Consider the following 26126-nt stretch of genomic DNA (forward strand, 5'->3'; position numbering starts at 1 on the left):
GGATTTTAATGAAATTTTACAATAATATAGCTTATACATCACAATAACACATATTTCATGTGGATGAAACCACAGGCTCGACTAGTATAGTATACAATAATATACTTTATACCTACAATTATTTGAAATGTTGTGCTTTAAATGACTGCCATAAATTGTCAGGCCTTTGCCAGGCCATTCCTTAAAAAATTACATTATTTTATAACTCCTAAGTCAAACAACTCATAAATTCAATAACCTTATGTAGAGGGCTTTTTAAGTTTTTATATAATTTTACTTGATACAATAAAAATAAGCTCTTTATAAAACTTGTTTTATTTATATTTAAATATGAGATTGGAATGAAACATATAACATTATAGTTAAATTAACATTTTGTTTATGTATTAACATTTATACAGATATATTGATTATTTATTTACTTAATAAAATCATGATTAAAAACATTTATAAAAATCTTATTCGTAATTATTTGGTATGCCATAATAATATCTATTTTCCTTTATTCTGTATTCTGCAATGTTCTTCCCAGATGTGATACTCCATGTGTCAGTATGGAATAGTTGAAGTATGAGTAAAGACCGAAGATAATCACGAAAATAGACTCTGTTATTATATAATTAAGGAATATATTATAATATATGATTAAGAAATAATGTGTAATTTAATACTATTCTTTAAGATGTTTTATTGCATAGCACAGTAAGTTGGAGAGCATGGAGATCTATAAGTACATGTTTCAACCTAGAATCCAGACTCTCACAAGGAATAACTTGTAAGTTTTTTTTTATTTTTGTTCTCTCTATCTGCGATCAGCCCTTCCGGCTATAATCAGATTTTTTGAAGTTATTGGCTTTTTGAGATGAGGCACCTCCAGTAAGGTGCTATCTCATTTACTTTCTTTAGATGTTGGCAAGGCGAGCTCTTTTTAATCTAGATGGACAGTTATTTATATCCAGTAGTTTAGAAGCTAACTTGTAAGTTGAATTTTTTTTTCTATATTGTAAGTTTCCTTATGAGTAGTAAAATGAAAATTATTATTATTATTCCTGTAGGTAATATTTTATTGTAAATAAAATATTACCTACAGGATGAGACACAGAATGAGAGATCATCTAGAACCAAGCTAAGTATAACTTGTGTTATAAATATTAGACAATGGATACAAATACTTAGATACATTTTTATGTAAATACATTGTAATTAAGGTCAACAAAGTGCATGTAATACCTGGTGTTTCAGGCGTCCATAGGTTATGGTAACCATTTACCATCAGATGGGCTGTATGCTTGTGTGCCACCATCATAGTATAAAAAAAACAGACTGATACTAACAACCATGCTCATAAATACAAATGGTTGTACAGTGCGAGGAATCGAACATGGCTATCGTAAGTAAAGCGGTTTGCTGAACTACCGAGGCTGTCGACAATGTTTCCCAGATAGGTAAGTGGTATTTAACCAATTTCACTAGGTATTCAAACATACAGTCCTATATTTAGCGGCCGATAAAATTAGCCGTAAGTGATTTGAAATGCAATCTTGCCTAATTAGGGTCAGTGGCAACAGAAATTAGTAGTTTTATTATCGTATAATCATACGCATACCTAAATGAATCAGAGATGTAAATTGATCTACTTAAATCTAAATAGGTTATAATTTAGGCGTTGCTTTTTTTTTGTAAAGGATACGGATTACAATCTTCTCCCAAGTCTCCACCATGTACAGTTCTGTTACCAATAAATATCTTAAATACCAATATGTGAAGAATTTTTTGATATTCTGTATTAGGTTCGTCATTTTTATTCTCTAACTTGTTATCAAACTGTTACTTGGCAAAACTTCTATTAATATTTATGATATGGAAAAATACAATACACTGCAACGAATTGAATAAAAATTTGAAAATTCGTTAAATACTTATAACTTTCTATGTTTCTATTAATGTTCCAAGAATCACAACAAAACTAAGACTATCTGTCAATGTCAACTCTATGAATATAATAGGCATAGATATGATTACATATTTTTTTAGTTCAGTTCATCGTTTAAAGGTAAGGCAAAGGGTACACAGCCACATCTGCATGATATGGATCATGCAGATGTGGCTGTATAGTACGTTATCGATGGCGATATGAAAGGTAAAATGTTCTTGTCAGTTCTTCTCATCTCGAAATTCCGAACTGACGATGGATTTGACATATCCTAAGAGTCTGTAAGACATACTACATGAATAAAGATATTTTGACTTTGAGTTGTTATTTAATCTGTTGTTAATGTCAAAATGACGTAAATGGCAGTATAGATAATGAAACGGAACTTTCTCTAAAAAGGGAAAACCCGACCAAAAAAAAAATGAAACGGAAATTTAGAACCATAGACATTTTTTTTTTCCATATTCGTCCATCTCCTTTTCAGTGATGGAACAGGCAAAGATCCTTAGACCGTACAGCCTAGTCTACTTTTAAACTTCTTCATATTTGAACAAGTGATGAGGCCAAAGGCCAATTCTTATGTATATTTATTTATTATGTTTTCATTCGTGTTCAAAATTTAAGTCTTATCCGGAGTCCATATCCTTGTATCAATTATTTAAAGTTTCATCGATATCGAGGTAACGTATAAATATATAGGTATATATGTTTCAAAATTAGTTAGCATGTCTTGGATGTCGCGCGGGATTTTTTCCGGTTTCTTGTAAATGTTCAGTAAATTATCAATAAAGACCAAGCGTTGAATATTATAAGCGGAACATTCGAAAAATATGTGATTTAGGGTCTGACTGCTGTTATTGCACTCTTGACATGCATTTGAATCAATTATTTTCATTCGGCACAAATGACTATTGAATCTAGCGTGACCAAAACGAAGTCGTATAAGGAGTGTGTAAAATTTCCGGTTTTTATAAACTCTAGATTTAGTGAACCAGGGTGAGGAATGAATATTTTTGTTAATGGAGTAAAACCAATTACCCTTGGTCTTTAGCGAAAGTTGCCACTGTTCAATCCATTTTTGACGAAAACTCTTGTAAACTATAGAAAGAATGTCGGAATAAGGTATGGCAACATCCTTGACAACGCCAATGTCATTGTTGGTGATAGTTCTTGCCAGGAAATCTGCGTTTTCATTACCGAAAACACCAATATGTGATGGTGTCCATAATAAAATAATATCATAACACTCCAATGAGAGCTCATATAATATTTGCTTAATGCTATCTATGATATAATTGGTTTTATAATGTAGTTTGTTACTTTGAAGAGCAGTTAAAACACTCATACTGTCTGTGACAATTAACCATTTTTTGCAATTGCCCCTATCATCTTTTATATAACAAAGTGCATTTAAAATAGCCAAAGATTCTGCTGAAAAAATACTAAATTCTTTATGTATTCTAGTTCCATGACCGGTTCTGATACTTGGTAAGTATAGAGCAAAGGATGTTCTCGATTCGTTTTTAGAACCGTCTGTAAATATGGATTGATGAGTTGAAAATGTAGACAACTTGTTATAAACTTCTTGTTTGGTCCTTAACTCAGAGTCAATTACAATATTAATATTTGGAAATTTACTTTCAAATGGTCCATGGTAACAATTCCAAAATCTATTGCTTTTGTGAATTTTGTATTGCTGATCAATATTGATTGAGTCAGAGAAATCATGAAGTATATAGGGAACTGTTTTAGAATTAGAAAGGGGAAATAAAGAAGTAATATGTTTGAGCTTTTGTAAGAGTGGGTCTTCAGAAAAGGATAATAATTTTAGGATGAATCTTTGTTTTAAGTACCAGAATCTCAGGTTTAATGGTGGTATACAGCACTCTACTTGTAAGGAATTTATAGGGGTTGTTTTCATTGCACCAGTTATGTATCTTAAATTATTATTCTGAAGTACTTCAAGTTTATGAAGCTTGTTTTGGTCAGAACCAAAACATAGATAGCCATATTCAAAGTGGCTGCGAATCAAGGATTTGTACAGCATTAAAAGGATCTTAGGATCACATTTATATAGAGCTTTGATAATATTAAATGCTTTGGAAGCTTTACCTAGTAAATAATCAACATATTTGTTCCAAGACAAATTGCTACAAAAAATAACACCTAAAAATTTAACTTCAGCAGTAATAGGTAGTTGTGAATTATTATATAATATTTTAATGTTTTTGTATGATTTATTAGTTTTAGAAAATATTACTACTTTAGATTTGTCAGGGCTTACATCTAAATTGAGGTATTTAAAGTAATCTGTTAATCTTAACAATGCATTACTTATTATTTCTGTAACTTTATTAATGTCTGGGCCTGAAAAGTATATAACAAGGTCATCTGCAAATTGAAGATTCCTGACATGTGGTCCTAAAATTAAATTAAGTTTGTGTATGTAGAGGATAAAGAGTAATGGACTAAGTATTCCACCTTGACACACACCTTTATAAGAAAGACGAGGTCCTATTAACTGCTTGTTAACTTTAACAAAAACTTCTCTACCATTTAAAAAGTTATAGACCCAGTTTATAATTTTTCCAGGTATACCAATAGAAACAAGTTCCAGAGTGAGAATGTGATGATTGACATTATTGAATGCACCGATAATATCAAAGAATACCCCAATCAAAACTTCATTGCATTTAAGTGCTTTAAATATATCAATATGAAGATGAGTAACACTCTCAGAGGCAGATTTACCTCTACGAAAACCAAACTGATTTGCTGGTAATAAACAATTACTCTCTATGTAGAATTCTAGTCTTTGTTTTAATAATTGCTCAAATATTTTTCCCATGCAGGAGGTCAGAGTTATAGGTCTATAGGAATCTATTTCATTTGCATTTTTGTTTGGTTTTAAAATTGGAATAATACAATCTTTTTTCCAATCGGAAGGAATAAGTGAATCTTTCCACAGTGCATTATAAATACATAAAACAATATTTTTAGAGTTATAAGAGAGGTTTTTTAATAATTTATATGCTATGCCATCGAGACCAAATGCTGTATCTCTTCGGGTAGATATGGCTGCATTAAATTCATAAAAAGTGAAGGGTTTATTTAAATAATTTAATTTGTTACTATTTTCATTAATGTGTGATTTAAATTGGGTCTCGACAGTGTCAGGAGTATATTTTTTAAGAAAATTAGAAATCCAGTTATTATTATTTGAAATCTGACTATATACATAAGTTTTATTGAATTTTTTAACAGTATTCCAAATTTTGGAAATGGGTGTGGTGCGATTAAAATTTTCACAAAACTTATTCCAGCTAATTGATTGTTCTTTTTTAAGTATTAATTTTTTTTTGGCTTGTAACCTTTTAAAAGCAATATAATTTGCCTCTGATGGGTCGTTTTTAAAATTAACATATGCCTGTTTAGAGTTATCTACTGCAAGAGTACATTTTTGATTCCACCAAGGTAATGGAATCCTTTTATTTTTAAAAGGAATATCATTTGTAGAGCTTATGGGTTTTGATTTTGATATACAACATTTGTCTATAGCTAAATTTAAAATATCAATTAATTTAGTATAACACTGCAGGGGTGAATTACTATAAGTGTAAAGTGTAAAATCTTGTAACAAACTATCTGTGGTCTTCTTATACACAGTCCAATCTATAAGATTGTAATTATGAAATTTGGGATAATCTAAGGATTCTGGTAATCTAGAGCAATTGTTATTAATTACTATTTTTGTTATTACAGGTAAATGGTAGCTACCTAAGGGATCATTATGTACTATCCAATGTGAAGCAAGAGATATGCAAGGGGATGCAATAGTAAGGTCAAGCGCATTACTCTGCCATCTGTGTGATCCTACTGTAGTCGGTGTACCATCATTTAAGAGGACCAAGTTGTTACCATCAATACATTCAAGAATGTCACGACCGCGAGCATTAATAGACGAGCAACCCCATGCTGTGTGATGAGCATTAAAATCACCAGCAACCAACATGGGCTCTGGAATACTATTAAGAAGATTACTGAATTTATTTTTGTTAAAATGTGGACTACAATTATTTGGGCTATAAAAACTAACAACTGACATTTCTGTGTTTTTATATTTTAATCGTACCGCAATATTCTGTAAGGAATCATCACTATATGTATCAATTTTACTGAATTCTATACTTTTATGAACTAAAATTGCAACGCCGTTGTGGTCATTGCCTGAGTCTAATCTAACAATGTTAAAGCCTTTAATATTTAATTTATAGTAGGCTTTTAGCCAGGTTTCTGATATCAGAGCAATATGAATATTGTTCTCCAATAGAAAATGTGTAAAGATTTGTTGATTACTTACTAAACTTTGTGCATTCCACTGGACTATTACTATATGGTCCATAAAGAAATAAAAAATTAAAGAAAGAAAGATTAATCTGGGTTTTTTTATTCTGTAATGTCTCTAGGAGAACTTGTTTTATATTTTCTGTACATATTGTTTTGTCATTGGTTCTATTCAATGTTATAATTTTAACAATTGATTCTAATAGGGTATTTAAAATTTGGTCAGAATTAAGTAGGGATATAAATTGTGCCGAAGGTGAAGTTTTGGTACTGCCTAATTGAGGAAATGATTTCTCTCTAACAATATCAGCATAACTTTGTACTTTATTTTTATTCTCCTCTATTTTCTTTTTCTTAATAGGACACTGTGATGAAATGGCTATATGATTACCATTGCAGTGACAACATTTGGCTTCGTTAATATTTGCCGAACAGTTTCTGAAATTATGATTATTTCCGCATACTGAGCATCTTTCAGCGTTCTTACAAAACTTAGCGATGTGACCATACCTTAAACATTTAAGACACTGCTTTACAGGAGGTATGTAAGGCCTCACCACAAAGCGCCAGCTATTCAGGTCGACGGTGTCAGGAAGTACAGGACAGGAAAATGTGATGGAGACGGTTTTAGTTGGCTGCATTGTAAAGGTGTTATCATCACCTTTAATACGCCTCATGAATCTGCGTACACAAACAATATTTTTTGAGCTGGTTATATTAGAGTATATTTGTTCGTTCGATAGATGCGTAGGAACATGCTGAACTACTCCAGTTACTTCCGTGGCTGAAGCTGGTATACTTGCCTTTAATTTAAATCCGTCTAGAAATTTTTTATTAACTAAGGCTGCATTAGCTAAACCGGGGCGTTCAAAAATGACGCCGATCTTAAATTTATTCATCCTTAATAATTGCTTAACTCCTTTATTATATTTTTTCAAATTAGTAGCTAAGGACATCATATCCCTATCACCGATTGGCTTATTACTATCTGTACTCTCCATAAATACAATGTATTCAAAGTTTCCACCATCCTCAGGATAGTACCGAACATAATCTGGTATTTGAAATGCCTTATACTTATCCACATCCTCAGGTGCCGATTCCGAGTCAGACCCTAGAAAATTAATATCATCGGATGTATCATCCGATATTTCCTCTTTCTTTTTTCGCTTCTTCCCGCTCCTCTTCGTCATCTTTACTAGTTTTGACTAAAAAAACTCAATAAAATATTATTTTCCAAAACTAGCGCGAAAAAATACGTGTAGTCGCTTTGAAAGTTCCCGCGCTTTTCTTAGAACCATAGACATACATAATTGAAAAATCCTATAACTTTTGTACACAGGGCCTTTTTCGAACATAAGTACACTGGTTTTTTGTTCTTTGTAATTAGCAAATTTAAATAATGTTGACTGGAAATATTTTTAGTACTTCAATACTCTAGTAGTAGGCACTGTGAGATCTCTTCCTTGTTTCGCCTCGACCGGGTATCAAAAATAATGTTTGATGATTATTTTTAGCCAGGCTTCCGTTAATAGAAACAAAATGATTAAAAAAATTAGCAATGTATATGCGCAACTATTTGTGGGCATATTTTTTAGCTTTTGTTTTTAGGAATTCCATATCAATTCATACAAAACAATTTTCATGTCAAGCTCTGCAGGCTTTTTTTCATGATATTACAACCAATTGAGGTAGTTTTGGTTCAATTCTCATAGGACAATTACCAACTGTCATAACAGTTCAGTGGAATTAATCAGTTAACAATAAAAGAAAATATTTTATAGTATAATTAATTTTATTTCTATCCCTTGGTTAATAATGTGACCTTAGTTTCTAATATAATTGGTATTCAGCCATAAAAACTATGTATACAATACAGTGTTGCAAGCATAAATGATAATTTTTACACTGGTATTATGAATTCGTAATAAAAATATTACGACTTTTGTACTTATATGTAACTTAATATACTAATTTTACATAGAACAATGTATATATACGTTCGGAAATAAAGTTAATTAAGAGCAGCCATATTTAAATATCTAATCACAACACAGTGTGTGTTTTATAAAATGGTAAATATATATATATAATAAAGCTTTGAAAATACGACGGTATAAATATTTTAAACTAATGAGTTAAACACAATTTAGATAATGATATTTTTAAATTAATTAAACCTGACACAATCGAAAAGTATAAAGTAAAACAAAATTTATACTCATACATAATTATGGTAACATTTGTATAATAGTGAATACAATCTAAAACCAGTACAATTCATCTAATTTCAGAATCAATACTACATATAAAATTTTATTGTAAATATAGTTGTATAATTAATTTGTATAAAATGTATAAATTATACTTTATTGTACATGTACATATCATGCACATGCAATCAACGATTCCGGATCTATCAGTCTTGTACAAGGCACTGATATGTCCAAATGTATAATTCATATAAAAAATACTTGCCATATAAATTGTACAAATTGTAAAAATTGGCACTTTCTTAATACATTGTAGTGAGGGTAAAGGGATTATTAGTAATGGGGATTAGCGCCCATTGCTATCAGAGTACCACGACAGGTAGACCTCCACAATGTCCTTGAAACCATCGTGGTTAAATCTTGATGACTTAGCCACAATGGGCTAATTGATCTGACTTCATGCTCTTCTTCATTCTCCACTCGAAACCTTGTGGTTCAACGCCAGCATATACCGTCAGCTCAGGCTTAAGGTCCTTATAAAGTTACAGTGGTTACTAATTCTTAATTTAATATACTACAGTACAAATTGCGAGTACTTTTAAAATAGTTTAAATACATGCAAAAGAACTTGCACCAAACTAAATAATATTTTGAATACAGTAATTATTTTAAGTAAATATATTTGAGATTTTAAAGTAAAGATAAAATTCTTCAGTGTTAGAATTAATTAAAAGATGGCAACACAGGCATCACAATATGATTTCGAGGTCATATGAACTCGAAAGTTTGCATTCAAAGCCGTTAAAAACTAATTCATATTGGTAAAAAACTTGTAGATAGGTCTTTGCAATTTTTCATTCGTCCAATTAAGATTTCCTTCCAATACAAACATGTAATAATAATAGACATTGCTTTAAACTTGTTTCATGGTTGTTTACAATTGTATACATTACATAAATTTACGGATATTTACGATTCGATCATGACGCTTGTAACAGCATCAAAATATCGGGAGTACATAAATCGATTTTCAACACACTTGCTTATAAAATGATTGGAAAAACCGGTGAAATTACATCCCCTTTACGGTACATATCATACGATATACGTGCGTTTTAACATCCTCGGCTCTGTTGCGCCCTCGACTACGGCTCGGGTTAAAATTCCGTCTCGCGTGTTATAACCATCATAACGCACTTATATCGTAATCACGGTAAAAATATACGTTTATAATGTTATTTAACAATAGTCATACATGCGTGTAATAAATGAAACTAAAACATGTATATTGACTTTAACTTTGTTTTTTCTCACAATTTCCTTTGTTTAGTGTTGCCAAGAACAAAAAACAAAAAGATATTGAATAAATATTCTGTTATGGCAATAAGTGGCATATTAACCAAATAACAATAATGAAAAATAAGTATTAATGTGCAATTAATCTCATTTCGTACTTTATTTCTTTTACGTTTTTTTACATATTAATATTTGATTAAAACGCCACTTTAACAACAGAATCTAAGCAGTATCTTCTCTAGTTAGTTATTCTCCATAATAACTCAATGTAGTTTGAATTTAATCTTGGTTTTTCGTCTCTTTCACTCTAAGTACTCGGTGTAACCTTGTGCTCCAGTGAAGACCACGTCGATCCAGATCCTGGCTGCTTCCCCTGATGGAGCCATCAGGTAGTACCGTCGCTGGCGGGTCTTCACTATGAACGTGGTTTGAGGATTGGGAGATCGCGATGTATTCCCATGATCTAGATATACCTCTTCAATCACCTATGGGAATATAAATTTAATATCTAATACTATAATATTCGAGAATAGAATTAGACGAGAATATTTAAATAATATTCTCGTCTCGCGGTGTTTTTTACCAAACTCCTCCGAAACGACATTTTGAATCAATATACTGAACAGGACAGGAGAGAGAAAAATTATAATAAAAAAGAAATATGTCGTTCATGAGCGGCTAAAATATTGATTAAGTGATTGAATGTTTGATTTGAAAAAAAAATGCAATACAAACATGATTGAAGAAAAACTGTACAATAATATATAATTACATTACATATCGCATATCTAGTACAACACTGGTTTAATTGAGAAATTAAAATTTTTTGAAATTAGACTTTAAACCACAGTTATAAAGTGGACTTTCCAAAATATTTAATTTTTGAGTTAGGCCAGTATTATAATATGTGTGCGATATGATGTGATGTGTTATGCAAATATATATAGCGTACACCACTTTGTACAAAGTCCACTTCTATAAAAGTTATCGGTCATACTCACTTGGAAGTACGCGCCGCCCCTCGGTTTCTTCTCACTTTTGTCCCAGTAGTAAATGAAAGTTTTCGTTTCTCTGTCGAAAACGAACCACCTGTCGAGAAATGTTAGTCTGTATAACCGGTACATAACAACAATTTTCTACCGCATGCATCATGAAGAGTGTTCTAAGGCAGAGCTGTCCAAACCATCGCCCGCAGGCCACAAGCGACCCGTGTCTTGAATTGATGCGGCCGGCCATATATTTTTTTGGATTGAATAATTTTTATGATTTAGTAATTTTTATTGGCCCTAGATCCTATCTGGTTTTTCTAGCTCTAATTTAAGGAAAGTTCTGAGCAGCAAGCTCGTTTGTCCTGTGTGCTATGATTGATCAGTCAGTCAAACTATCTTTATACTCTTATTATATGTCAAATCTACCGTCAGTTCGAAGTGCTTTCGAGCTGAAAAGAACTAACAAGAAATTCAGCTCTTATTCTTTTCAAATAAGGTATATGTTTACAATAATACAGATTCATTTTTAAATTCAAATTTGGGAGAATAGAATGTTGTCAAAAGCAAATAGTCTAATCAGTGTCTAACTCGAATAGACCAGTCCCCCCAAACAGCACCTGTTCACGAGTATGACGGATATATAAAAGTATATAAAAAAATGTTACCGTTTGGACCAAGTGTGGAATGTGGCGCCCAGTTTATGCAGGTAACCGCGACAGGAGGTCGAGTTAATCGTCACGTAGGGGCACACCTCCAGTTGGTGACCTGCAATGTAACATATATTACATATACATAGTCTGGCCACATATACTGTTACAATTAAAAATAAATAAAATATTACATTTGAATTTGGAATCTGTCATTATTTTATGAATATTCAGTGTGTATGGCTGTATGGGCGTAGTTCCCTTTGCCTTTTCGTTAAAGGATAAACAGAACAAAAAAACTGTTCACTGTGTTTTCTCATTTTTGTGCCAATCGTTTGTCAGATATTTTTTATTATATCTTCTTTTTTGCACAGATAATACAATTTTGAGACAATGTGAACAAAGCTGGACAGTCATCTCAATAATATTATAAACGCAAAAGTTTGTAAGCATGGATGGATGTTTGTTACTCTTTCACGCAAAAACTACTCAACGGATTTTGATGAAACTTTACAGTAATACATAGGCACGGGCACAGCCAGTTAACATATGTATCATATATACTGTTATAACTGACCATTGATATAGTGGTAGAGGAATTTTTAAAGAAATTTCTCGCTTAATTACAAAATAAAGATTCGTTCGCGAACTAAAAATAAAAAAGATTTGTGAATGAATTCCCACACCGTCAGTACGACGTACGGCAGAACTCTGGTTGATACTTTAACTAATACACCGTTTCTCACTGTAAACAAATTAGAAAAAAACGGCTATTCTTAGAGCGTAATCTGTTTTCGTAAATTCTTAGCTGCTATTTACGCTGGATGCTGCGGCTAGACAGAAAGAATAAAAGCACAGATCACGTGAAAAATATCAAACTATGCAATCACAACCAGTAACGAAAGAATGAAGTTCCCTTGCTTCTCTGTGCTATAAACAACATTGAAACAATAATCTATACGGCTGAAACTTCACGGGCGATGTTCTTGGGTTCGATTCCTCGCACGGCACCAACACTTGTATTCAAGAGTATGATTGTTTGTATCGGTCTAGGTGTTTGCTATATAGTATGTATGTATTTACAACAAAATGTAATAATGTATTTGTATCAGTTGTCTAGTACCCGTAACAAAAGCTCTGCTTAGGTTGGGACTATATGGTCTTGTGTGAATTGTCCTGGGGTATATTCACTATTATTACTATATTTTAAATTTTATAGACTGATTTGATGGCCTTTATGGTCTAGCGGTTTAACGCCTTACTTAAATGGTCGCGGGTTCGATTGCTGCCACGGTACAAACTTTTGTATTCATGAATACAATCATACAATCATGTTTGATCTGAGTGTTTTCTATGTATAATATATATGTAATTAGGAAAAAAAATCTATGTATTTGCATCAGTTATTTAGTACCCATAACACAAGCTTTAGCTAGCTAACTTGGGTCTTGATGGCGCTGTATGAATTGTCCAGAGAATATTATAATCATAAGCATATAAAATGTCCTACATGAATAAATAATTTTTGAATATTATTATTATATATGGTTCTCAGCAAAATAGAGTTTAGCATTAGATCATATTGTAATGTAGGATATGCTCCTTATAAAGTTGTAAGGTTATAAGATCGTTTCGCATTTAGATGATCGCCCATCTTTCTGCAAATAAACCCAGTGTAAAACACTCGTGTTGATAATTATTATGTACATAAAGACTTATCATATATCAGAAGAAGAAAATGTGTTTACCAGCTGATTCGACGTGTCTGCGCAGATCGAAGTCATCTCTGTCGACGGGCAGGTACCTGGTGAGGGGCCGCTGCAGGTCGCTGTACGGGGCGATACCACGTCGACTCCTGCGCGGAGCATTGCTGAGTGACACTGGAATAAAGAAGTAAAAATCCATATATAATATATATTAGATTTCAGGGCTGTAAGTGAATTGCTGAGACTTCACTTACAGCCTTGAAATCTAATATATAAAATTCTCGTGTCACTGTATACCATGGGGAAGAAATATATCAATATAATAGATCATGCAATTAAGACAAATCTTTTGACGGTATCTTCTTACTATACAATATTATGAACTTGGACGTTTGTGACTGTAGATGGTTGTTTGTTATTCTTTCACGCAAAAACTACTGAACGGATTTTAATAAAATTTTACTATAATATCAGAATAACACATAGGCTATAAAATCACGCAGGTAAAACCGCGTACAGTTAGTAAACTTATAAACGAATTAACGAAAAATAGCTGTGTAGTTAATATATATGCGGTAGAAGTAGGAGCGAGAGGTATACCAGCGAAATCTCTCTACAACCTTCTAAAAGATCTTGGCCTTTCTAGAACTTCAGAGTGTTTTATATCAGAACGTGTATCTAAACAAGTTTGTCTGTCCTTCACGACTTGACCAATTCTGATGAAATTTTATATGTATATTCGGAAGGTCTGAGGTCTGATGTATAGTGCACCCGCCTGGGCTACCGGTATACGCTGGCGGGGCACCAATGGAAGATAATAAGATGAGCATGAGATCAGGTCAGTTAGCGTTAGTGACAAATTCGTCACGAATGTGTTAAGATGATTTCTCAGGGGGCCCACCTGACATGGTAAATTCGGAAGGTCTGAGGTCTGGTGAGTAACCTGTGTTTGGAATGGTGCACCCGCCTGGGCTAACGGTATACGCTGACGGTGCACCAGGAGAATGATTTGAGGTCAGTCAAGTCATGACTTACGTATATTGTCCCGACTGAAGTCCGACGCATGACTGAGTGGTCTGCTGTCGTCGCTGCGTTTGTCCTCTTCCCTTGAATTTGTACGAGAGTTGCCGACTTGTAGCTGAAACAAACATAAACATACACATTTATTTATATATAGAAACTAATCATATAAAACAACGTTATACATAAGCGAGCAATTTTACATAAAATGTAACAAAATTTCTCCGTAACGACAACGCCGACTATTATTAAATTTTGTGTGTATATTCAGTAAGTCAGAGAATGGGATTTCATGTATTTTTTTTTAAATCTGTCTGTACACCGCTAAGTAATTTTTTTTTTGACAATTTTTTTATGGTTCGTCATAAAAAATTTATATTGCTCTATATTTTCACCCTTCTATGGTCAACTCTTATTTTTTAATAGTGATACCGCTATAAATTAGTACTTCAATTTATATACCAAAACAACATTTTCTGGGTTAACTAGTAATGTACGAGTACATATATTGTATATAATATAAATGGTACGGGGGAAGGGAATTGTTAGTAATAATAATAATAATATATCTCCGGACAATTCACACAACACCATCCAGTCCCAAGCTAAGTGGAGCTTGTGTTATGGGTACTAGACATTTAATATAAATATATGTATACATTTTTTTTTTAAATAAATACATATTATACATAGAAAACACCCAGACCGATACAAACAATCATACTCCTGAATACAAATGTTTGTACCGTGCGAGGAATCGAACCCACGACCATCGGATAGTAAAGCGGTGTGCTAAACCACTAGACCACCGAGGCTGTCAAATGTGGACTAATAACCCCATTGCTAGCAATTTGCCGTCTTGACACATTCCTGACGAATTTGTCACGATGGGCAAACTGACCTGACCCCATCTTATTATCTTCCACTAGTGCCCCGCCAGCGTATACCGTCAGCGCAGGCGGGTGCACCTTTTCATTATCATCCATAAACAAAGCTGCTTAGCTTGGGACTAGATGGCGTTGTGTGAATTGTCCAACGATATTATAATATTACCCACAAATCCAATAGTAATAATTTAAATAATATGAAACTTGTAACATTACAATAGAACGCAATAAATATTAAATTTAAAATTTCTTGGCACGTCGCGCACAGTTCCCGCACAGTTTAATATGTATAAAATGAACAGATTACGCGGTGAGAGTGGCGAAGATGAACGTATATGTAAATAAACGTTTTATATGACCAGTTTATGATCTCAGTTGTTGTGTTGTGCCAAGTTTCAAGCGGATTTAAAGTGGTCTTAATATTTATATATTAGTGTAGAATTCCGCAAGAATTTTTGCATCCAACGCATGAGTAGTATCTATCTGATAAACTCAACTATTAGTGGTATCTACCATTGCAATGCAACTTGATTAATCCCCCGTCCTGTTCAAACGGGGATCGAAATTACAACGACCTGAGCCGAGGTTTGAACCCCTAGCAGTGCCTTCAGAATAAAGTCGTATGCGTCAGGCTGTTGGCCTTCAGCCGCTCCATAAGTCCTTCCGCGGTTTGGACTGCCATCTGCACTCGCCCACTATAGTCCGTTGAAGCTGTAAAGACCAGCTGCGGCTAACAGCATTCGAGTAGTCCGAAAAAGGAAGAGGCATGCCCTCCCGATCGATCCCCCGTCCAATTCAAACTGAGATAGAAATAACGACAGCCTAAACCGAGGTTCGAACCTGTAGATAGAGTAATTCATGAAAAAGGTTTATGTATACATGTACACTGTGGCGAAGTGAGAAGTAAAATTCAAGATTTTTTCGAACTACTCTACTCTAATGCTGTTGGCCGCAGCTGGACTTTACAGCTTCACTGGACGATAGAGAGCGAGTGCAGATGGTACTCCAAACCCGCGGAACGACTTATGGAACGGCTGAAGGTTAACTACCGTCTGACAGATACGACTATAGTCTGATGGCACCGCTAGGGGTCCGAACCTCAGTTCAGGCCGTCGTAAAATAGAAACATTGGCATGAAGAAGAAGAAGAAGTTAAAATTTTATAATTGTTCGGAACCCACGAATGGTTTATACGTCATGTATATGTATATATGTTGTTCACACCCACAATCCCATTCCGACATTAATTTTCTTGTTATTTCTGAGCGCCGTGAAATTTTGGCAAGGTCGCGGTTTATTTTTTATTATATTATAGCGCCAACACTAATAGGTTTCTGTGAATGAAAAATTGTTTTTGTATGTCTCATTCGCTAATAAAACTCCTTCTATTACAGAAATAGAAAGAGACGCCTAATGAATTAATTAATTTGATTTTTACATGTAAAATAAGATGCTCTATCACCTTAATAACCAATATTATAATAATAATAATTACACATTTTAAAATGTCTAAGCTAACAGCCGAAAATTGGAATTTTTTTTTGTAAACAACAATTATATTCTAAAATCTCGAAAACGGGTACATTTAGGATAGGGTGTCTCATAGTGTAATATATATCTGTCAGAAATGATGTAAACTATATACTCTTAACGGGAATAGGTCGATTTAACCAGTAAGCCTGTATTTATATGTGCCTGTGTATATATACATTTTCCTTTGATGGGGTGATAAACTTGTCAATGCGGGTGAAAACCACCAAACAACGACAATTATAAAACATATGATTATTATTATTTATATACTTACTAAAACTTTTTTCGACGTACACTCAACACCCCATTGTGAACTCTTCAGGAGTGTCAACCACACAGACATACTTTCAGACAATTTTATGTTTTATTTATCGCACTAGTTCAGTCGCCTGACTTGCATTATTATCACTGTCCAATGTTGATATACAAGAAGAGATATAAAACTCAGGAACTGGCTATAAATAGTCACATTTTCAGGAACTGGCTATAGAAGCGTCTTTTTTTAAATAATAGTTGAATGTTTTCAAAATATTGTAAACTTAGCTAATATTTTTGTTAATTAACCCTTTTTATAATATAAGATAATTAACCTAATTTTTTTTAACAATTTACCACAAGTTTATAAATAACTAGCAACCTATCCCGACGTCGCTTCACTTCAGGTCCAATGTTTGTTAACGCATTTATTTGTATATTAAGGATTTTTTTAAAGGAGAACAATTCCGTCATACATATTTTTTTCATAACTAGGCACGTAGCGTACGCAGCGAAAGCACTTAAAATAAATATTTTTCATTGCTACTCCGCTCCTATAATCCTATAGTCGTAGCGTGATGTTATATAGCCTATAGAATATTATATATTAGAAAGTTTGTGAGTATGGATATGGATGTTTGTTACTTTTTCACTCAAAAACTATTTAATTAATTATACATTAGAACAACACATAGGCTATAATTTAAAAAGATATGTAGATGGCGCGTATATAATGATAAATGTTAAGTAAGTGTGATGCAGACGAAGTTGTGAGGCTGATCCAGGCTCTTTAGGTCTAGTATACAATATATCTATACATATAAATAAAATTGGAGTGTCTGTTTGTAATATTGAAATAACCGTTTTTTACTACATGTATATGAATATAAATATGGCACGTACTCCAAAATAACTTTTTTTTACAAATTTTGTCTGTCGGTCTGTTTGTTCCGGCTATTCTCTGGTATGGCTGGACCGATTTTAACGGGACTTTTTTTGGCAGGGAGCTGATGTGATAAGGAATAACTTAGGCTACTTTTATTTTAGAAAAATAAAGTTAAATAGCACGCGGACGAAGTCGCGGGAACAGCTAGTATTACATATATTTGGAAGAAAATTTATATTCACAAAGAATAGAATCTATGTTATCGTATTTATATTTTGAGTAACAAATTGAAAACTAAATGACAATAATAAATCATCAAATTAAATAGAGTTTGCTTTACAAAACTCCTGCCGGCTACCGAATCGTTTATGACGCAGTTTTGGTTTGAGCGTTATTGAAATAGATTTCTGAATAACTGTATTATGGCTAGACGCCTCGTCTACCGGGTGCTCTGTACCCTGATGGAAGATAAATAAATGTAAGATGCTATTGAACACACACCGTGAGTATTAAGATCAAAACAAGTCGCAAAACAGATGTATTTTTTATATAACTGAAGTGGCAAACAACTTCAATGACCACCTGATGGTAAGTGGTATCCATATGGAATAGCGAGCACAATAGATCTATGTAGATCACAGTGCTATAGGTCCAAGCACCTGACAATTGCCCAACATCCCAATAAAAAAAAAATTGCCTAGAATATCGATTGTGAGTTAGGAAACTTACACGCGGTTCCTCCTGAAACCATCCTGGTAAATTCCTGGTGAATTTACCAGGAAGGGCTAACTGACCTGACCTCATACTCATCCTATCATCCTCCACTCCGTGTAGGCGGGTGCACCATTTCATTATCATATATATAAAAAAAAAATATGGACAACTAGTTGTGTCCGCGATTTTATCCGCGAGAAATTTATATATAGCCTAGGTGTTATTCTGATGTATAAGCTATATCACTGTAAAGTTTCAACAGAATCTGTTCAGTAGTTTCTGCGTGAAAGAGTAACAAACATCCATCCATACCTTCCCTATATCTATACATATAAATAAAATTGGAGCGTCTGTTTGTAATATTGAAATAACCGTTTTTTACTGCATGCATATGAATATAAATAAGGAACATACTCCAAAAAACCACTTTTCAAAATTTTTGTCTGTCTGTCTGTCGTTCTGTTTGTTCCGGCTAATCTCTGAAACGGCTGAACCGATTTTAACGGGACTTTTTTTGGCAGGTAGCTGATGTAATAGGGAGTAACTTAGGCTACTTTTATTTTAGAAAAATAAAGTTAAATTCCACGCGGACGAAGTCACGGGTACAGCTAGTTAATAATAAGATTAAAAAGCTTGTGTCATTAAGTGTGATCCGCAGCAATACAAAAAGACCACCAAATAATGGAATGAAGGTAGGCTATGATGACGTATTTCAAATGGCAAGATGGTAAGTGGTAACGTCGCCTCTACACATAAACAGCTGCTGTCGTCACAAAACACATTGTGACGCTTGTGGCGCCTCGTGGCCAAATTTGTTGTTATTGTTAAAAGTCTTTCGTTTACGCAATTTATAGGGTTTTGATAGCGACAAGTAGAGCTGTTGCAAATACGTATTGCGTACAAAGTAACTAGTATGGTACCTGTACTGAAGTAACGTATCGTTACTTAGTAATTATTATTGTTACTTTTGTAGTTACTGTAATTACTTGAATGTAGTTGATTAGAGACTGCGGTATGGTGATTGGAGATACTTTAATTTTCTGCATTTAATTTGTTACTACTACTATATGTATTTTCTTGTTATAGTCAAAATTTGGACGAAAGTATGTGGGAAAAAATTACATAGCAATTTATAGTAGTAACTTTTTTGTTTATTTATTATCTTAATTATAATCATTATTATCATCATAAGATAATAATGATTATAATTAAGTAGCTATTGGAGTAAAATAAACAAAAAAGTTACTACTATAAATTGCTATGTAATTTTTTCCCACATACTTTCGTCCAAATTTTGACTATAACAAGAAAAAACATATAGTAGCGGCTAAAAAATTAAGAATGTACCGTATGATTATAAAATAATAACCATTAAAAGTTACTAATAACGTAACAATACTGTAGTAACTAGTACGGGTACTACATTACCGGTAGCGGTACCGTTACAACTCTAGTTACAAGGTTCAATATGTTATATGAGATGACACCGGTGTCAGGGCATACTATACAATATTAGTAGATGGAGGGAAATAGCCATGGAATGTTAGAAGCTTTCATTTCTATTCCCGATTCATCTCCGTTTGATTGACAGTCGAACAAACATCGCTGTATTGCAGACTTTATATTGGTATTTGGAGTTGCTTTTTTCGCAAATACGTTCTTCTCACGGAATACGTCGCGTTCTCATAATAAAGCGCAATTATATAAAAAATATAAGTTTATTGTAATTCAAAATACAATGAAATATATAGAGTTTGCACGTCTGTGTGTTGACAGAATATATTGGTCAAGCAATCTTTACATAGTATAAAACAAAGTCGGTGTCGCTAGGGACGGACAGACCCCTATGGATGCTTAAATCTTTAAAACTACGCAACGGATTTTGAATCGGTTTTTTTAACAGATAGAGTAATTCAAGAGGAAGGTTTATAAGCGGCGAGTAGTTAGTAAAATATAAAGCACATTTAAACAGTTATTTATTTCCACTGATCATTTCAAACGCAGATTTGTCAGTTTTTTCTAATCAAATGTTGTTCAACTTTATATTTTTAAGATTTTGAGTGAATACAAACTAGGCATGTCACGCGGAGAGAAGGGGATGAGTGGGGAAAATAGAAAAGTGAATAGAGAGAGATGAGACGTCAAAGAGGAGAGCCCCCTCTCCTCTTTGTGAATGGGAAAAAGATAGAGAATGAGTCTAATTATTAATAATATAATCTAAACTAATAATTATTTAGTGTGTAACAAGTGTAATTAGCAATATCAGCCTCCTCCGTAAAAGAAATAGCGCTAAGGCACAAGATATTTCTACAGCCGTTAAAAAAATTGCTGGCTTCCTTTCCATAATTCATTCATTTAGTTTTCTGTTGACACATGACGTTGTTAACTCTATAATTTATGATGTAACGGGAACATATTTAATTTTAATGTGTTTTTTTAGATTTGTAGAATTCTTTAATGTTTTATCTCAAATGGATTCAGTGACAAAATGGAGAATGTAGGATTAAAAAAGTTATGTTGAAAATAATAAAACTGATTCTTTGTAGTTACATAAATATAAAATGATATTGTTTTAACTTGAAATATATCTTCATAACGTAATATTTATTGAAACTTATCAATGACAAACTTTAAAAGTAGTTCTATTATAAAATGTAAAATCTACTAATAACTAACTAATATTGTAAGGTGTTTTGAGGAAAAAACTCCGGAACCATAGTACCGATTTGAGAAATTCTTATTATACAGTGACATAAGACATTGTGTAAATATATACAAAACCCGCGAAGTTAGGACGAAGACAGGGCGGGTCACTGCTAATGGATGATTTGCTTATAATTTTCGTTGTTTTTTGAGGCAACAGAATTCTTAGTTGCCTACTACTTTTTCTTTTAATGTAATCCTAATATTTATTTCAACTATTATCTTTTAATGTATAAAATTAATTTTATATAATTACAAACACTCAATTGTCAATTTCACTATAAAAGTTATATAACCGTATAAAAAACATTCAATCTATAAAAAATAAATCACAAAACTCTATGAACGTGTGCACTATCAACGTAACGCGCGAAAATCGAAAATCGAACGTGTCGGAAGTGATATATCGACAACTCCCGCCAAAACGTATTTCTATATCGAATTTTTCTGCGCCCTTGACTGTCGAGCGCTAGGCTTACGAAGCAACTAACAGTTTTTAAGGCTAATTTCAAAGAGTTTCTTTCTGTAACTAAGAACGAAACGTGGGTGCTCCAACTTTAGAACATTAATCTGTTTTGTGGCTTTTTTATTGTGACAGGATTTACCTGTAGGTGACAGGCGATCATTAGATAGATGGTCAAGATCGTCATGGACATGTGAAAATAGAGTTCCGTAGAGTATTATCGTTTTACGTGATTGATACTCTACACACTACAGACTGATCATCTAGTAGAGTGTAACGTGTTGACGGTAGGGAAAAAAATTATAATGTAAAACTTAACGTTCATAAGCGGCTAAAATGTCCTACATGAATAAATGATTTTTGAATTTGATTTTGAATTTGATATAATGTTGAATAATTTTTAATAAACTGAAATTAACACTTATGCATTTAAGTTGCTGTAATATATAGAGATTCCTAGTAATATATAGATAAAAACTTACAAGTTTACTTCTACTTAATGTGTACTAATATTATAAAGCTGAAAAGTTTGTTTGTTTGAACGCGTTAATCTCAGTCATTACTGGTTCAAATTGAAAAAATATTTTTGTTTTGAATATTCCATTTGCTGAGGAAGGCTTTAAGCTATATAACATTACACTACGACCAATAGAAGCGAAGCATCAGTGAAAAATGTTGCTAAAACGGGGAAAATAATTCATATTTAAGGGCTTCGAAGATAATCGCGATAGTGTTTTTATGGATAACCACGTGAACGAAGTCGCGGGCATAGCTAAGTAAATAATAAATAGTAAAATGGACTTTCTAAAAATAACACCTAATTCTATGATTATTATTACATAGTATAAAATAAAGTCGCTGTCGCTGTCTGTCCGTCCCTATATACGTTTAAATCTTTAAAACTACGCAACGGATTTTGTAGCGGTTTTTTTAATAGATACGAGTGATTCAAGAGGAAGGTTTATATATATAATTCGCTAATTTTAGGGTTCGAATGAATGTACATGTATTATATAATACATGTACACCCGTGCGAAGCCGGGGCGATTAGCAAGTAAAATATAAACATCACATCTTTATAATATTTGTATAGATGTTTTATAGAGTTTTATTAAGTGTAAATCTTCACATAATAAAACTCTTAAATGACATCATAGATATGTTCTCGGTATTCATTACAAGACACGTATGAAGTTGACATTTTATACCTACGTCAAAGCATTTCCTCGAGTAAACCAGGATTGAAAGTTTTGACAAATTTAATTAGAGAATCAAAGATTTTTTAACTCTAAAAGAAAGCAATATATCGATTAACGCAGGTAAAAAATATTCACAAATCTCATTAGAGAATCCAAGATTTTTTTAAACAAAACTGCCGAAAAAACTGCAAAGGTCGTCTACGAAGTCTCAGCCTCACCTATTTCAGCCGCCAAGCAGCTCACTTTGTAACCTGTGTTTTGATTGAAAAATAGTGAAATCACAGGATACTGACATGACATCACACTCCTCTGGAATGACAACGCATGAGTGATATCACGGGTGTCACATGATAACGTCCGTACTTCGTGTACATAGGCGAAGGTTTTCCATTACAATTACAAAAACAACAAATGATATTAAAAAAACACTGATCTACATACAACAAATGTTTTAAAATACAGGAAGGTTTTCATTTATTTTTTCCATTCCAAGTACAAAAAAAACAAATGATATTAAAAAACACTGATCTACATACAACAAATGTTTTAAAATACAGGAAACCTTCCTGTATTTTAAAAATTAAAAAAATTATTACAAAAAATGTTTGAAAATACAGTTTTGTGTGAGTTTATTTCAGTAATTCAAACAAAACATATTGAGTTGCACCGCCCTACAATGCGTGACTCGTGGTTAAAATAATAAATCCGTTTATTTTTATAATTAACGAACAAGCAAAGGAAATACCGAATGCGTTCAAGATGTCGCGGCTAACTGTGACGGAACAAAAATAAAATGGAACCAGCGTTTCAAGTCTATGAAGGAAGTTAAAATATTAAGAGAAAAGATTTATATCTCTGTCAATGTACAGATTTTTTTGGGTTTCTTAATTTAATCCATTCTTGTACTATAAATGTATCTTTATGTTTGTTCATTTTCATGACTACAAATGGTTAAACGGATCGTCATACCTCATCCGTCATACTCGGGAACGAGTGCTGCTTGTAGGGATTTGTCACTACAAGAGATTTAATGTTATTAAGATTAAATCTCTCGTAGTAAGTAATTAATAATTATTACATAATATTAAATAATATATATTATATACCATTTAATAGAGTAACACGCAAATTTCTTGCTTTTTCTTGTGCTACCTATCCGAATGACCGGTAGATTAAAAAATAAGTATTATTATTCAGAAATTTAAGTTTATTTGAATAAAGAATTTTCTATTTTCTATTCTATTAATCACTACCAATTGGGGACTTTCTTTCTTAAAACTTAAAATACCAAAACTATCAGTTAAATATGAATATTTCTAAATTACGTTAAATTATACATCAATTTCTTATGGAATTTTAACGTTGTGGCTATCGTTTTGTACATAAACGTTGCGGGTTTGATATCTGCGTGCGACACATCCTTATTTACTTTTTAATTAATTAACAGGAAGGAGCCAACCATTATGGCGGCCGAATTATCGTCTTGTGGAGTCCTAAAGGTTAAGACACACGATAGTTATCGACTAGTAGGATTTCGGTATGGAAAACAATTCGGTTCTTTAAGCAACTTCACTAAGAAACCGAGGGTATGAATAGAACTGACAATTTTTTAGGGTGTTTTGATATTGAGAATATGTAAAAAGAGAGAAGAAGGGAAGAGAGGAAGGGCTATATCAAGTAGATTAAGGAAAAAGTTGGAGTCGTGTCGTATCAACTAAAGAGATTGATGGAAGATCCTGGAAAATGTCAAGAGCTCCCGACAAGAACGCGGCTCATAAATTATGAATGAATGAATGAACCAATTTTGTAATTTCAATGAAAAATTGACAATATTACAAACAGTAACTTAGAAGTTTAAAAAGAAATAAATTCTTTTCTTCCTCTAAATATTTATTTATCAACGTGCTTCGTGTGCACATGGCTTAATGAGATATTACAGGAATATCCATAACAAAGTGTAAGGAAACCACTAAACTGCTTCATGTCCACACATCCGGTAAGAGACGCGGTCGCTTTTGTAGTTTATCATTTATTTGTAGTGTGGTAATAAGTATATTTTTAAACAATTTAAAAACAAAACACCGTTTGTTGTTTTCACAAATGTATTACTATTAGATATATAGAAAAAGTATGTTTTTTTCAAGGCATGCAAGGGATTTGAGACCATACAGCCCGTTAATCTGCTACTTTATTTAGATTAATTAAAACTAGCTTTTCACGGACTACATGGTTGTCCTTCACCACGATTAACCAGCATAAAAAGTAACATCCATTGAAAATGCTATATACATATGTTGTCAAATTTTATTATGATTCCTTTGCGGTGTTTGATATATATATTATATTTTATATATTTTATTATATTATATTTTATTTATATAAGTTGTCTAGTACCCATAACGCAATCTTTGCTTAGCTTGGGATAAAATGGCGCTATGTGAATTGTTTTGATATATTATTATTATTATTTACATAGTCAATCAAATCGATACATCAACCATCGTTATTATTTTCTTTCTTTAATTGCGTTAAGCCCCTCTCTAGTTACGACTCTAATGTAATAAAAAAAAACATATCTAAATTTATTCTAGTAGGGTTAACTGGGTTATGCCCTAGATATATAGTCTAGATGGCTTTTATTGTGTTATGAGACACATGTGTGTGTATGGCCCAGTTCTAGGCAATTGGTATGATTGATTATTTATGGATAGATGGCACGACAATGTATATATGTAGGAAATTGAAAAAACGCCCAGGCGTCCATAGGCTACGGTAACCGCTTACCATCAGATGGGCCGTATGCTCGTTAGCCACCTAAGTGGTATAAAAAAAAAATTTTTGAACGATACGCAATTTTGGAACGATAATTCTGTATGATCTGTAGGGACATCTCGCTTCAGAGTAAAGAGAGTATTTTCTTGCATTCAATTTCAATATAATCTTCTTTTTATTAATCCCATTAATTTGTTGTCGTAATATGTTTTCTCTTCCATTCATCCCTACCCGTCATCTCGTTATTTACTCCCTTTCTTACCATATCATCTTTCACACAGTCCATTCATCTCTTTTTCGGCCTTCCTCTGCCTCTAGTAACCATCCAAGTTCAAACGTAATATAATTATTTAAATATAATGCGCGATAATATACTCATAAAGTTTTGCGCATTCTGTGAAAAACTGTAAAAAAATCAGGTAGAAAAAATTCATTTAACGACCTAACGCAGAAGTCTTATAACAGTCCAAAATAGCATTATCTACATCAGAATACCACTGATAAACCACAACAGAGTTTTGTTTACTCGCATCCAAATGTCTGCAGCTAGGGTTGCCATTTAATAAT

The 26126-nt window shown here is 32.8% G+C and overlaps 3 protein-coding genes across 3 annotated transcripts in view; all 3 read right to left on the reverse strand.

The window, feature by feature from the left end:
• Positions 1 to 299: 299 nt before the first annotated feature.
• LOC131841600 (serine palmitoyltransferase small subunit A) lies at positions 300 to 1983 on the reverse strand. Its single transcript, XM_059189920.1, has 2 exons — positions 1691 to 1983; positions 300 to 606 (listed from the first exon to the last, which is right to left on the reverse strand). Exons 1-2 carry the CDS (start codon positions 1797 to 1799, stop codon positions 503 to 505), a joined length of 213 nt encoding a protein of 70 aa, XP_059045903.1. The 5' UTR covers positions 1800 to 1983; the 3' UTR covers positions 300 to 502.
• Positions 1984 to 8073: 6090 nt separating this feature from the next.
• LOC131841568 (pleckstrin homology-like domain family B member 1) lies at positions 8074 to 16270 on the reverse strand. The gene is made up of 6 exons (XM_059189886.1): positions 16259 to 16270; positions 14164 to 14266; positions 13171 to 13302; positions 11441 to 11540; positions 10788 to 10875; positions 8074 to 10271 (listed from the first exon to the last, which is right to left on the reverse strand). The coding sequence occupies exons 1-6, from the start codon at positions 16268 to 16270 to the stop codon at positions 10089 to 10091; spliced, it is 618 nt and encodes a 205-aa protein (XP_059045869.1). The 3' UTR covers positions 8074 to 10088.
• Positions 16271 to 25993: 9723 nt separating this feature from the next.
• Positions 25994 to 26126, reverse strand: part of LOC131841569 (uncharacterized) — a 32563-nt gene continuing 32430 nt past the window's right edge. The window contains exon 14 of the mRNA XM_059189888.1: positions 25994 to 26056. Within this exon, the coding sequence (XP_059045871.1) occupies positions 25994 to 26056 (63 nt within the window). The remainder of the gene's footprint in view (positions 26057 to 26126) is intronic.

This window comes from Achroia grisella, unplaced genomic scaffold, assembly GCF_030625045.1.
Source record: "Achroia grisella isolate CSIRO2021 unplaced genomic scaffold, CSIRO_AGI_Agris_v1 utg1847, whole genome shotgun sequence".
Taxonomy (NCBI): domain Eukaryota; kingdom Metazoa; phylum Arthropoda; class Insecta; order Lepidoptera; family Pyralidae; genus Achroia; species Achroia grisella.

Coding starts and splice junctions, on each gene's coding strand:
- LOC131841600 (XM_059189920.1), bottom strand. CDS start 1,799: ATGACGAACCTAATACAGAATATCAAAAAATTCTTCACATATTGGTAT. Junction 607..1,690: donor TTGGGAGAAGATTGTAATCC/GTATCCTTTACA, acceptor ATATAATAACAG/AGTCTATTTTCGTGATTATC.
- LOC131841568 (XM_059189886.1), bottom strand. Junction 11,541..13,170: donor CAGACACGTCGAATCAGCTG/GTAAACACATTT, acceptor GTTACATTGCAG/GTCACCAACTGGAGGTGTGC. Junction 10,876..11,440: donor TTCCACACTTGGTCCAAACG/GTAACATTTTTT, acceptor ATTTCTCGACAG/GTGGTTCGTTTTCGACAGAG.